A 12,901-nucleotide genomic window follows, 5' to 3' on the forward strand; every position below is an offset into this window, starting at 1 on the left:
CCCCCCCCTTCGGCAACTAAACCCCTCTTGTGTCACACACACATACGCTAAAGCATGCCATAACAGCACACCACCTCAGTAGTAGTAAGTTTCAATGCCCTTGTATCCCTGGGATTGCCGGAATAGGAAGGGCACGATGTGTGGCCGGCTGATTGGTCTCGTTTCTTTAGTGGGCCAAAAGCCTTACTTTCTCGTCTCTTTTTTTTTTTTTTGTCTTGGAATTTACTATCTTTTTTTTTTTTGATAGCGAGACATATATGGTGAGACCAAGGCTGAGCCTGAGCCGGCTTTAAGAGCCCCGGACCGGACTGCTCCGAGAATGAGGTGAGGTGAGACAGAGACAGTAAAAGGTGGCAAAAAATACTTGCATGCCGATGATTCTTCAACCCAACCCCCCCCCCCCCTTTTTTTTTTTTTTTTTTTTGCAATAGAACTGCCTGGGAAGAAGAAAATCCTACGGAATTGGCGATAGTGTCATGCAGTTGATTCTCGTCCGACGGGGGTTCTGGGCCCAATTGGATGTTGTTAGAGGCATGTCTTATCTTTTGGTGTCTAATTGACTCGCCTCGCTTGAGGCGGTGTGCGGATATTACTTTTCATATTAGTCGACACAGATTGTGTAATGAATTACGACTACTTTCATATGCCAAAAGGGCTAGACTTCTACGTGGCATGCTGTGGCTTGAGTTCAAGAGGATTCTACGGGATGCAAGCTCGACGTAAAGTGTTGGCAGGAAGGATTTATATGCAAGGGACACCTCGAGAATTCAGTCATCATCAGGCCATGGGATCTGTCTTCCAGCGAGATTGGCCAATCGAGGCTGCACTTCGAATGCAGGGGAATGTCTGTGAATGACTATGCCTATGTCTGAATGGCTGTACGGAGCAAAAGAGGCTGGCACAGAACATCATGTGGTGCGCTCTACGTGACCGGGCGTAAATGCCACAAGGTTGCTGGGGATGGGGTAAATGCCTCTGAGACTGTCTCTCAATTTTCTGCCAACGTGACGGATGGGATCTACAGGGACGTGGACCGAGTCGGGGAAGATTTGTTTCGGGACGGTGCAACATGTAGATCTGCTCTTACTCAATATCGCGGCCTCGTGATTCGACTCTGAGGGGGCTGAGGAATGTTGATCGCGGGTGTGCCAGCTGGGAGGCTCTCGAGCTGCTGGAATAAGCCCCCTTTTGCTACCGGTGATGAGTTGCATAAGAAGAAGTTAGTTTCGTAGGGATTGCCCTGCATACGTGCATGCATGAAGCCAGCAGCAGCAGCAGCAGCATCAGCAGCAGCATCAACAGCCTCACTTTTCTCTGCTTCTGGCCAAGCTTGTATGCTATTTTGGCTCGTCTGCTCTAGAGCTCAAGCTCTTTGCACACTTCCCCCTTGCACGGACAGGTAGAGGTACTTGACCTCTGGAAACACCATGCTGCTTCCAATACTACTCCTCTCCGGCCTCTGCGGCCACGGGCCATTCGCCTCGGCTGCCATCACAGTCCCTGTCGATCCCGATGTCGACCCACTCCCGCTGTCAACCGCCGGCACGGTGACATCTGCGTCGGAGCTCCTTCGGCAGAGCTGCCCGGAAGAGTTCCCCCCACGCACGCCATACTCGCCGGAGCTGCTCATGTCGTCCTTTGCCGATTTCGGCTCGGACGACGACAGCGCCTTTGCCAATGGCACAATCTTTCAGTCGTCAGACAGTCTCGTGAGGGGCGCCATCGAAGCATGGGGCCAGCACCAGAGCCTCGTCCTCCGACCTGATGAGGTATGGTTCGAGATTCTGGCGCAGCTCAACTTTTACATGACTGCGCATGCCGAAGATGTTCGGCATCTGTTTGTCGATCATGAGGGTAAAGAGGAGATTCAGGTGTGGCGCTTCTCGTGGCGTGACGTGATTGCGGCGTTTGCAGGCGAGATCCAGCAGAGGGTCAAGACAGATTGGCTGCTCGACTGGATCATGCCCAATTTCACCACGAGCGACGACAATGATGGCCTCACAGCCACCGTCCTGATGATGGGCCTGATGCAACACTACTTTGAGTTCAGCGGGGGCATCACCTGTGGCCTTCCCGAGGTGACGCTGCTGGGAGAGAGAGACGACTGGGTGAAGCTGCTCGGGAAGCTGGACAGGCTCAAGGAGTGGGGAGAGGAGCCGGCAGACTATGCCGATCGGCTGCGGCCAATCTTGACTCGCTTCGTGCTCACATGGGACGAGCCGGACAGCGACGAGGTCAAGGAGTTCTGGAAGAACATTGTTCGGTCGCAGAGGCTGTTCATGTGCGGCGCTGGGCCTACGGGCTACAGCATCTCAGGGTGGATTACCGGGTTCCTGCACTGGACCGTCGAGGGCGACCTGCGCATCTCGCGCCAGACCGAACAGGAGTTCCAGCCGTCGGACGACTACGACATGCTTGTGCTCGACGGCATCCCGTACTTTTCGACGGAGCTGGACGATGTGCCCGTCGGCTACGCAAAGGCGCCGCTCAAGATGCTGGACTATCCAAGTCAGGGGACGGACTCGATGGCGTATCTGCTGGCGGGCAACGTCGGGGTCCAGAGACTAGCGGTGGCCTCTAGCGAGACGCCGGGCCAGGAGGATTTCAAGGTGACGGCGCAGCCGATGAGTGCGTGGTTCCTGTTTGGGCCGGTGAATGCGACGTTCAAGACAGGGCCCAGGTACGGCGACGGGGGGGAGCTGCTGAGGGCGGCGGCGGGGCTGGGAATGTGCTCGACGCATAACTTGTTTGGGGGGGATGATGGAGGGATTGGTGATGTTGGTGATGTTGGTGATATTGGCGGTATCATTGTGGACGTTCCGGGTGATGGAGTTGTGTTTGACGATCCTGATCTGCTGGGCATTGGTGGTGATGATGATGGTGTTGATGCTGGTGATAGTGGTAAGAGGAGGAGGGAGAGGCGGATCGTCAAGGGCAGCAAAGCAGATGCGCTGAGGCATCGAATCTACATGTAAAGATGAGATGAATGACTAAGGCGAACAAGTACCAACACTAACAATTCAGCCAACAAAATACATACCTAGCTTTTGTGCTTATGAGATGACCCCAGCCATTTCTATTGAAGATTCCCATCGATTGTCCAATGAAATCAACCCCCATCGCTGCTTTTTGATACCAACCTACATAGGCATCAATATTCATTCCCCATTCCCCCATCTATCCCTATCCAAGTACATAAAGCTACATCGAGACAGAAAATCAATTGATGTGATTAATGTACCATGCAGTGCACTGTATCCATCGGCTGTGTCATTATCATTCAATGTCATTGCCACGGTCATCAACGCTTCTTCATTCAGTAAATGCTCTCCCCCCATCGCCACAAACACATCACCTGTGTCCTTCATAAGCCAATGCCCGCTGCCAATTCACTCCCCATACATACGACCTGCTCCATGGAGGCAAAGCACGTCAACCCGCCATTGATTGGCCATCTGCACGCACACGAGATGTACACATATGTAAGGTGAAGTGTTCATAAACACACTGGCCAGCCATGCTGTAATGCGGGACAGCTCACTGCCCAGTTTATACTCGCAGGGCGGTTGCCCCCTCCAAACCCCCCGGAGCTAGTGGACTGTGCAGCGCTCACCGACACCTGTGATGCGCTGGTTGGCGGGCCGCATCCACTGCCAACCCACTGACAGCCCACTAGCGCCCACTGACCAGCCCGCTGTGGCCTGCTGGCGTCTGCTGGCACGCCCACGGCCCCCCTGCTGTACCTGAATGGCCCGTTCGTCTCCCCTCTGTCGCAGCTTCAACACCCAAAGCTCTCCACAACCTCCAACCTCGACCTTCTCCCGCCAGCCACTCACGTCCGACTTCCGTTGGTATTTTGCGATACTTGCGAAATCCCAACTGCGAGCCCGACGACGATGCTGCTGATGCTGCTGCTGCGTTTTCTGCTTCTGTGACGGCCAATTGCGCGCTTCTCGGGTGCCCCAGTCTCTCTCGCCCTCTCATCCAACATCTAATCTAAGCTGGATTCCCGACCTGCTGAGCAGTCTCTCTCCCTCTCCCATAAACAAAACATAGCCCGAGTGCCTGCTCAAGCCGTCTCCCTCTCCCCTGTGGTGTCTTCCCCAGATCAAGGCAAGCCGAAAGGAGCGGAAGCGCAAGCGCAAGCTCAAGCACAAGTACCAGCAGAGACAACGCAAAACATCTCTCGCTTGCGTCGTCCATCTGCATCAACATCGTCATACTTGCGGCAGCAAGAGGGTGCCGATATGGCGACTGTCGTCCAGCAGACCCAGCTCCATACTCGGACGCGTACCTCTCGCGTGCCCTCGTCTGCCAACAGCAGACCCCTTCGAGCCGCCGCCGCCGTAGCTGTTGCTGCCGCAGCCTTTGCCAGGCCTGTGCGAAGCCTTGCGAGACCAAAGACTGAAGCACTTGAGATCCCGCCCAGCGCAGCCCCTGCAGAGTCCAATGCGGGCTCAGGCCTCAATGTTGCCGGTCCGGCTTCTCTGTCGCTGTTCCTCACCAACCTCAAGCTTCTGGATCTCGACCAGCTCCCTGACTGGCCCGAAATCTCGGCTGAGACATTCGCGGCATCCGGCACCACCCTGCAGGATCAGAAGAGGCGAGTACAGTGCGTAGAATGGGCCTTGTATCAGCTGTTTGTCATATGGGATCCAGACGAGGCGGCGAATGTGCGTACTTTTTTCCTCTTCCTCCTTGACTGCTAAACGATCTCACTCTCTGATGATGTGACATGATGAACTTGACATGCTAATACTCCATCCCTCCCAAACAGAAGCTGAAGCCTTATTACCCACCTGTCGATCAACTCCAGTCTGTGAACCTGCGCGCCGCGCTCGTCAGGGCCCTCGAGCAAGCCAAGAAAAATGGCGACCTCGGGCGGGACACCATCATCCGCAAGACGATGCTGGATGAGTGCAAGGGCGAGAGGCTGGAAGAAGTCCTTGCCTTCTTTTCTACCGCTGTCCTAAAAAAGGTGGTTTCTGGTAGCCTTGCCGCAAGCCGCGGCTACATTACACCCGCCATTGAGCTTGCCTTTGAGAACAAGGGCTACCTGAGTGAGAAATCTCATCTGATTGCGTTGTCCATGGCCCACAAGGCCTCCATCCGACAGCTCCTGCAACGCAAAGAGCTAGCTAGAGTTCGCTTCAAGGACTTTGCCGTGGTGATGGATGAGAAGGAAGATGATATCATTAGTAGACGAGAAGTCCTTGAGATGAAGGAGATGGACGGCGGTGGCCAAGCCGTCTCTGACAATGCCAGGGCTGAGATGCGGCGGACTGTGCACCACAATTGGTCAGGCAGCGAGGCCTGGATGGAGACTCTCTTGTCCGGAGATCCAAAGCACGGTGGCCTCCTGGCTACAAAGTTCGACCGGGTCTGGAGAAGAGCCCAGAAGGGTCGGCTTGACGAACTCGACACGAATGACGTTGGCCTCTTGGAGCAGCTGGACAACCGGGTCAAGATGCAAAGAGACAGGCTCCGCAAGTGGGATGCCTTCCGGAGGAACACGTTTGGCGAGGCCAGGCCCATGCCGGCCAAGCCCAGAGCCACTGCCGCCAAAGCCAAGGGCATCGATCTCGGCTTCACTGCCCACCTGGATCTACACACCGGGAGGAGGAACAAGTCCACCAGAGTTGCGCTGTTTCAGCATGCGCCTCAAATGTCGGATGACTATGCTGCATTGGTTTCGGATCTGAAATACGATCTGGGAAAAATCGCAACCAAGGAGGTCGACATTGCCTCTCTTGTCAGGAAGAGAACCCCTGTCAAGCAGGATCGCCGTGACCGCCGTCTTCTTTCCACCTCATCATTTGAGGGCGGTGATGATGATGAGATTAGCGACTTGGAAGACGCTGAAAGCGCGTTTCGCGCAGACAGCTCCGTCACATCGTTTTCATCCCTGCAGGACAAGTTTACTGCTCCCGCTCGTACCGTGAGACCGGTCATCTCTCGACCAAGCCTTTCACAGCTCTCTGGTGGCGTGGATACCGTGTGGTCGTCGAACCAGAAGAACTTTCCTGGGCGAAGCACATACGACTTGACTCAGATTGACGATTCTCCGCTTGCTACTCCTCCATCTATCCTTCCTCAGCGAAAGCCCTCAGGATATGACACCCCAACGCGCCGTCGGTCACCCGAAGAACCAAAGCCTGTCGCAAAACATAAAACGAATAGCCCACCCCGGCTTTCGCCCACAAAGGAGTTTGCGAACGGCTCTACGTCTCCCGGGAAAGACAACTTGACTCCGTCACCCGTGAAGCGCACCAAGCCTCGACACACTCTCTCCTTGGCTGAGCGCACTCGACTCTCAATGAGCCGTAAGAAATCTCTCTGTTTTGAGGACGAGGAGCTTGACCCGCCCACTCCCATAACACCTGTCACCACCAAGCCTGCGGAGCCAGATTACTCCGAGGATCTCGCCAGCCGAACTCGTCGAAGCATGGCCGGGTTTGAAAAGGCGCAGCAAAAGGCGCAGATGGAGCGGCGTAGGTCTCTGAGGAGGGGCAAGATGCCCCCGCGAAAGGATGGCAGCTACTTTCCAAGGGTGGACGAGGAGGAAATCAACGAAACAACGCTCCTGTTGGAGCAGCTAGCCGAGGAGGAGGACGTCGAGGCTGTCTTTCGATCGCGACCCAAGGTTGGACAGAGCTTACAGCCAAGTCCAACGAGAGAGGAATGGGCCGATATTCCAGAGTACAACGGGGTGAGCATGAAGTGAAATTGATGTTGTCTCTGGTGATGTGAACTTTTTTTTTTCTTACACTTTTCAGCGTTTGGGCGTATATAGAAGTTACAAATAGATCTCGGGAATGGAAAGCAACGATTACACAGTACAGAATAGACTTGGCCACAAATATAGTTTCAAGTCTCCTTGTTATCATAATAGCACCTCATATATTTGCATGTCAGGGCGTGCCAATCCCATCTATCGTATTGTACATGTATATCTATCTCATGAATACTTTTTCAAGTTTCCAAATATACTTTTTAAGCCCCCCCTTTTCGCCCATTTTTCACAGCATATCAATCCCTCATCATCACATGTCAATCCCTCATCATACATGGCATATTTACCAGCCCTGCTTCTTCAACTCCAAAACCTTGTTGACAGCAGCCTTGAATCCCGTCTTAAACCTCGCTCTCCACCGCTGACTCCTCAACCTCTTCTTCTTCAAACCCTTCCTCTCGTGAAACTTTTGCGAGTGGTACTTGTTCCGCACCTTTTGGTCCCTGCACATCCTCTCCAGCACGCGGATGGCCACGGCGGGGGTAGGCGCCGAAGTAGGCGACAGGCGGTCCTTGATGAAGACGGTGCGGCCCGTGACGGCCTCGGTGCGGATCTTGGGCCGGAGGAGAGGGTCGCCGACGTTGAGGGACTGGCCGTAGGCGGCGGATCGGGCGGCGACGATTTCGGCAATGTCGAAGTTGAAGGGGGCGGAGGAGTCGGCTGCCGTGTAGGGGAATGAAGAAGAAGAGGTTGATTTTTCGGCGGCGGGCTGCTCAGAAGAAGCTGAGGATGATGGCGATTCTGACTCGGCGGGAGGAGGAGGAGGAGGGGGAGGGGGGACGAAATCGGTTGAGGCGGGTTTAGATTGAGCCTTTGGGGGGATGATGGGCTTTGGTGCCGGTGCGGGAGGGACGAAGTTGCCGACTAGAGGGTTTCTTCGGTCATCAAAGAGTGGTCTGGAGGCATTGAATCGGACGGCGAGTGATGTGGAAAAGGCGCGGGCTTGCGCTGGGGCGGCGATTCTGGACAGCATCATGCTGCCGTATCTCGAGGTTGCGGCCCTGTGATGGAATTAGTACATTATTCTCCAGCAAGGAATCAGACATCAAGAACTTACATGCTGTTGCAATCCTCAATGCCTACGCAATGGCTCCAGCAATTCAAGCCTGGATCATGCAATGCCAGATATCGATATCCCACATCTTGAAAGTCGTCTGGTCTGCAAAAAGCTGCGGGCGGATCAACTTTGATGCGGGCCAACCTCCAAAGTGGGTACATCTCACAGACCAGGAATCCCAGCCGCGAAGCCGCGATTCGCACCTCTGCATACCAACCACGGCGAAAAAAAATCCTGCGAAAAGCTGGACATATTCAGACCAGCACGAATTACGAATTCTGTCGTGAAGAGGACCTTCATGCTGCTGCTCTGCGGAAACAATCGCGCCTGCCGTCACGTCTCAATGCAAGCCGAGAACCCTGCAATTTGAGGCTGCTGCATCTGGAGATTTGGTTTGCTTCTGCGAGAGCTGCTGACTGCTGGGACTCTTTTCTTTTCTTTTTCTTCTCTGTCTTCTGCTTGACCCTTTTTTCTTCCTTCTAGGTGCCAGCATTGATCTGACGCAAACAACCCAATCCGCCTCTACAACCTGCCAGCGTGACACTGCTCTCAACTGCAGAGCCTTGTCAGCATGGCCTACAACCATTACGGAGGTACTCAAGGCCGAGGACAGTCTCGAGGACGATACAGATCCGCTAACGGAGCTTCAGCACCGCACAATCCTTATGGCGCGCCTCCTGGCTATGGCTATCCCGGCCAGGCGCCAGGCATGGCCGCTCCTCCTGGGCTAGGTACGCATGTTCTCTCTACTTCAAAGGTTCTCTTCGTCTCGCCACCGACAGAAAAGATGCTGACCGTTTCTCTCTCTCTTCAGGACCTCCTCCAGGCATGTCTCCCGCTCCGGGAATGGCCCCCCCGCCGGGCATCCAGCAAGCCAACGTGCCTCAAGCTAATCGTCCAAGTGGTCTGCCTGCTTTCCAAGCCCCGACCAACATGCCGAACATCAACTTCAATGCCCCCGTGATTCGACTGGGCACAGGAGCCTCAGCCGGTGGCGGCAGATCCGACGACCGACCAGCACAATCGGGAGGAAGAGCTGGGCTTGGTATGGAGAGGGGGTCAGAGCAAGGACGAAATGCGGCCAGGGAGACGATGCAGACACTTCTTCCACCGACGAGCGAGGAGAAGCTGCGTACCATCTTTCTACACCAGATTCCCGAGGGACTGGGTGGTGACGAGGGCACAAAGAAGCTTCTTGGGGCTGTCGGCAAGCTGAAGCGCTGGGATCCGTCCGACAGCGTGTCAGAGGATCGAAAGGGAACCAAGTTTGGCTTCGCTCTGTTCGAAGACATTGATTCCGTGGCAACTGCCGTCAAGCTCCTGACCGAAGAAGAGGTGCAAATCCCCATCAAGAAGCAGCCCAGCTCGAGCGACCCGCCGGCCGACGACAGCTTTGATGATGTGGAAAAGACCAAGCTGCAAGTGGTTGTTGACCCCACCTCATTGAGCTACCTGGAGACATACAAGGAGAACAAGGGAGACGATGCGTCCCTGGAGCAGAGAATAGAGCAAGCTCGCGCAGCCCTCAAGTCAGTTCTCCGAGAGCTATTCTACCCCCCTGTTGTCGAGACTGCCGACGTTAATGGCGATGTTGCTATGGGGAATACGGATGCCGAGGAGAACGTCGAGGTGGTCAACATTCCCCTGGCGCAAGAAGACGAGCTGGCGGATATCCCACCTGAGATGCGGGAAGTTGTTGCAGGAGAGATTGCCGCGTTCCGTGAGCGTAGCAACCAACGAGATATGGAGCGTCTCCAGCGAGAAGAGGAACTGGAAGAGAACGAACGACGCCGCAATGGTGCAGCCCGGTCAAGGCTAGCCTCGCCGCCGAGAAACTCGAACAATGTGCCGCTGGGACCTCGTGGAGTCTCAGTACCAAACGCCCCATCCGGACCCAAGGGCCAAAATGGACCGAACCGGGTAGCCTTTGTCAACGGAGGAGTGAACAACGCAGATGGATCTATGAGACGCGAAGATGAGGACACCGACGCAAGTGATGACGAGCTCTGGAGGAGACGTGAGGCCGAGCGCAAAGCTGAAGAAGACAAGATGTATGCGGAAGCAGAGAGGAAATGGGTGAACCGAGAACGATCACGGCAAGCAGCGTTGGAGCGAGAACGGGAGCGAGAGAAGCACGACATAGAATCTCTCGAACGAAGGAAACAAGAGCAGCTGGAGAGAGAAAAGACGTGGGACGATGAGCGAGAGGCTACCCGCAAAACGCACAACTACTACCGAGATCACGGCGGCTGGGCGAGAAAACGACAATCTGATCGGGCTGAGGAGGAGGCAAGAGATGAAGCCGACCGACAGGCTGAAAAGGTGGAGCGGAATCGCGAGCAGGCCAGGCTGGAACAGGCGCGTGGCATGGCGGATTCTTTCTTGGATCAGCAGGCTCGGGAGATGGAGCAACGCGAAGCTGCCGCCGCCGCCGCTGCACCACAGCCATTCAAGCTGTCACTTGGTGCTGCGGCACAGCGAGCTCAAGCCTCACGAGCAGCACCCCAACGACGCACGATTGCCGAAGTGGAGGGTCTCCTGGACGACGAGGAAGTCGAGTCCACGAAGCGCCAGCTCATCCCCATCCAGCTGGACGCTTCCTCGGGCGCGGCGGGCATGACGGAGGAGGAAATCTCGCAGGCGGTGCGGGCGCTGGCGCAGGAGATTCCGTCAGAGAAGGACGGGCTCTGGGCGTGGGAGGTCAAATGGGACTTTATGGACGACACGGTGGTGCGGGACAAGCTGCGGCCGTTTGTGGAGAAGAAGATTGTCGAGTATCTCGGCGTGCAGGAGGAGATGCTGGTCGAGGCCGTGGAGGAGCATCTGCGGAAGCATGGCACGGCGGGTGCCTTGGTGGAGGAGCTCGAGGGGGTAAGTCTTTTTTTTCTTTTTGAAGCCATCCATTCCTATTCCTGTTTCTTTTGTTTTTACTTGGAGACGTTGCGGAGAACTAATCATTGTGTGTCTTTTACAATAGGCCCTGGACGACGAAGCAGAAGACCTGGTCAAGAAGCTCTGGCGTATGCTCATCTTCTTCACCGAGTGCGAGAAGCGAGGCTTGCCGGCGTAAACAGGGACATCATCTCAACAACGGCATGGGATTGGGGATTTTACGAGCTACTACTCTGCTTTAATCTGTTGCTTTCATTTTGGCGTCTTGTGGATTTCCTTGTTGAGGAGAAAGTTGCAGGACGTCATTTCAAAGTCACTTTTTTTTTTTTTTCTTTCTTTTTTCGTAAGTAGAGATGCAAATATGGGAGACGATTATAGGAAACGGGAAAAAAATCCATCTTGTATGTACAACTAGGGTGTTTTGGGAGACAGACCCCGGGCTTTGAAAAATTCGTGTAGGATTTCTCTGTTATGTAAATAAACAAGGGTCAATTTTTCAGGGAACCGATGGATGAGAATTGTGTGCTTTGCATCTTGCTACTGATGACACTATATTATTATTATCACTGATTAATCTATATCGAATCAACCATACTCACCAACCACAACCTGTAATCACAAACGGTAAAGCTCAGCTCAGCTCAAAAGCCTCCCCCAGAAAAAAATGGAGGAGAGCCTCCGAGAGCCGAGGCTGGGGACAACAGCGCCCCACACAGACTTGTCCCAAAGGCGCGTAAAACAGCCGCTTATTACTCGTGCTCTTCTTTCTTACTCGCTGGGAGCTAGCCGGACGGATTACCGCCAAAAATCCCCCTTTGAGAGCCCAACTACTCACCGCGCTGGCGAACATACACTCGAACGTGAATTACCTGAGCCGTGTTTGCAGCGGCCATGACCAGCTTTGCGGCCTTTTGAGGACTGTCTCATTGATTTTTGTTTGCTGAATGAGATAAGGGAAAGAGGAACAAGGCGAAAATAGGGGCAGAGAAGAGAAAGTGAGAGACAGACAGACAGACACAAGCGGCAAAGACACAGAGAGACACAACAGGTGATAATCTAGGTGCCGGTCACCTCCTCACATGCCGTCACCACTCGCCTTTGCTTTGCCCTGTTAGCCTCGCTCGCCCCCTTGTCTAATTGTCTGAGGCAAGCAACAATGGCCATCTCCATGATGAGCTCGCCGCCCGCGGTCGAGGACGTCATCATCACGGCGCCTCGGCCACACATCCTGCTCATCACCATCAACCGCCCCAAGCAGCTCAACTGCATCCGCCACGACATGCACTACCAGCTCGACCGCCTGTGGAAGTGGTACGACGCCGAGCCGGCCCTGCGGTGCGCCGTCATCACCGGCATGGGGCGGGCCTTTTGCGCGGGCGCCGACCTCAAGGAGTGGAACGAGCGCAACGCCAACCCCGACGAGCCGTCCAAGAAGGCGCCCGAGGCCGGCTTCGGCGGGCTCAGCAACCGCCAGGGCAAGAAGCCCATCATCGCCGCCGTCAACGGCCTGTGCCTGGGCGGCGGCATGGAGATGATTCTCAACGTCGACATGGTCATCGCGTCTGTCGATGCGCGCTTCGCCCTGCCCGAGGTGGCCCGCGGCGTCGTGCCCATCCAGGGGGCGCTGCCTCGCCTCATCCGCTCTGTCGGTATGCAGCGCGCTTCCGAGATGGCTCTGCTCGGCAGGATCTACAAGGCCGACGAGATGCTTCGCTGGGGGCTAGTCAACCACGTCATTGCCCGAGGGAGTGATGTCGTCGGCGAGGCCCTTCAATGGGCCATTGAGCTGGCCAACAACTCGCCAGACTCCATCATCGTGGCCCGTCAAGGCCTACTCAGCGGCTGGGAGGCGGAGAACCCCAAGGATGCCACCGACCGCATTCTGACGGAGATCTACACCAAGATGGACGGCGGAGCCAACATGACGGAAGGCGTGCGGGCTTTTGTCGAGAAGAGAAAGCCCGTCTGGAAGGATAGCAAGCTGTGAGATATTAGAAGAGAGGTGCAAACCAACATGAACCCGATCCGTCAACAACACCAAGACGAGAGAGGAAAGTGTTGGACGGGAATGTCTTGGATTTGGCGTTTTGGTGATGCAATCGATCAAAGCCGCATGCCTTGGATGTACATATGACTCGTTGTATTATCAGCGTAGCAGT

General features: G+C 55.1%; 4 protein-coding genes across 4 annotated transcripts; all 4 read left to right on the plus strand.

Moving 5' to 3' along the window:
• Window positions 1–1,427: 1,427 nt before the first annotated feature.
• Window positions 1,428–2,975, plus strand: M431DRAFT_90982 (hypothetical protein; the record flags this gene model as incomplete). The annotated part of the gene is made up of 1 exon (XM_024924203.1): window positions 1,428–2,975. One exon carries the CDS (start codon window positions 1,428–1,430, stop codon window positions 2,973–2,975), a length of 1,548 nt encoding a protein of 515 aa, XP_024771791.1.
• Window positions 2,924–3,560, plus strand: M431DRAFT_211572 (hypothetical protein). Its single transcript, XM_024913454.1, has one exon. The coding sequence runs from the start codon at window positions 3,061–3,063 to the stop codon at window positions 3,445–3,447; it is 387 nt and encodes a 128-aa protein (XP_024771792.1). The 5' UTR covers window positions 2,924–3,060; the 3' UTR covers window positions 3,448–3,560.
• A 687-nt stretch (window positions 3,561–4,247) lies between these two features.
• M431DRAFT_497417 (hypothetical protein) lies at window positions 4,248–10,920 on the plus strand (the record flags this gene model as incomplete). The annotated part of the gene is made up of 9 exons (XM_024917592.1): window positions 4,248–4,290; window positions 4,462–4,673; window positions 4,778–5,770; window positions 6,014–6,709; window positions 8,142–8,242; window positions 8,412–8,581; window positions 8,665–9,149; window positions 9,351–10,721; window positions 10,828–10,920. 9 exons carry the CDS (start codon window positions 4,248–4,250, stop codon window positions 10,918–10,920), a joined length of 4,164 nt encoding a protein of 1,387 aa, XP_024771793.1.
• Window positions 10,921–11,913: 993 nt separating this feature from the next.
• Window positions 11,914–12,729, plus strand: M431DRAFT_91730 (hypothetical protein; the record flags this gene model as incomplete). Its single annotated transcript, XM_024924292.1, has 1 exon — window positions 11,914–12,729. One exon carries the CDS (start codon window positions 11,914–11,916, stop codon window positions 12,727–12,729), a length of 816 nt encoding a protein of 271 aa, XP_024771794.1.
• Between the last annotated feature and the right edge of the window lie 172 nt (window positions 12,730–12,901).

Source organism: Trichoderma harzianum, assembly GCF_003025095.1.
Source record: "Trichoderma harzianum CBS 226.95 unplaced genomic scaffold M431scaffold_10, whole genome shotgun sequence".
Classification (NCBI taxonomy): domain Eukaryota; kingdom Fungi; phylum Ascomycota; class Sordariomycetes; order Hypocreales; family Hypocreaceae; genus Trichoderma; species Trichoderma harzianum.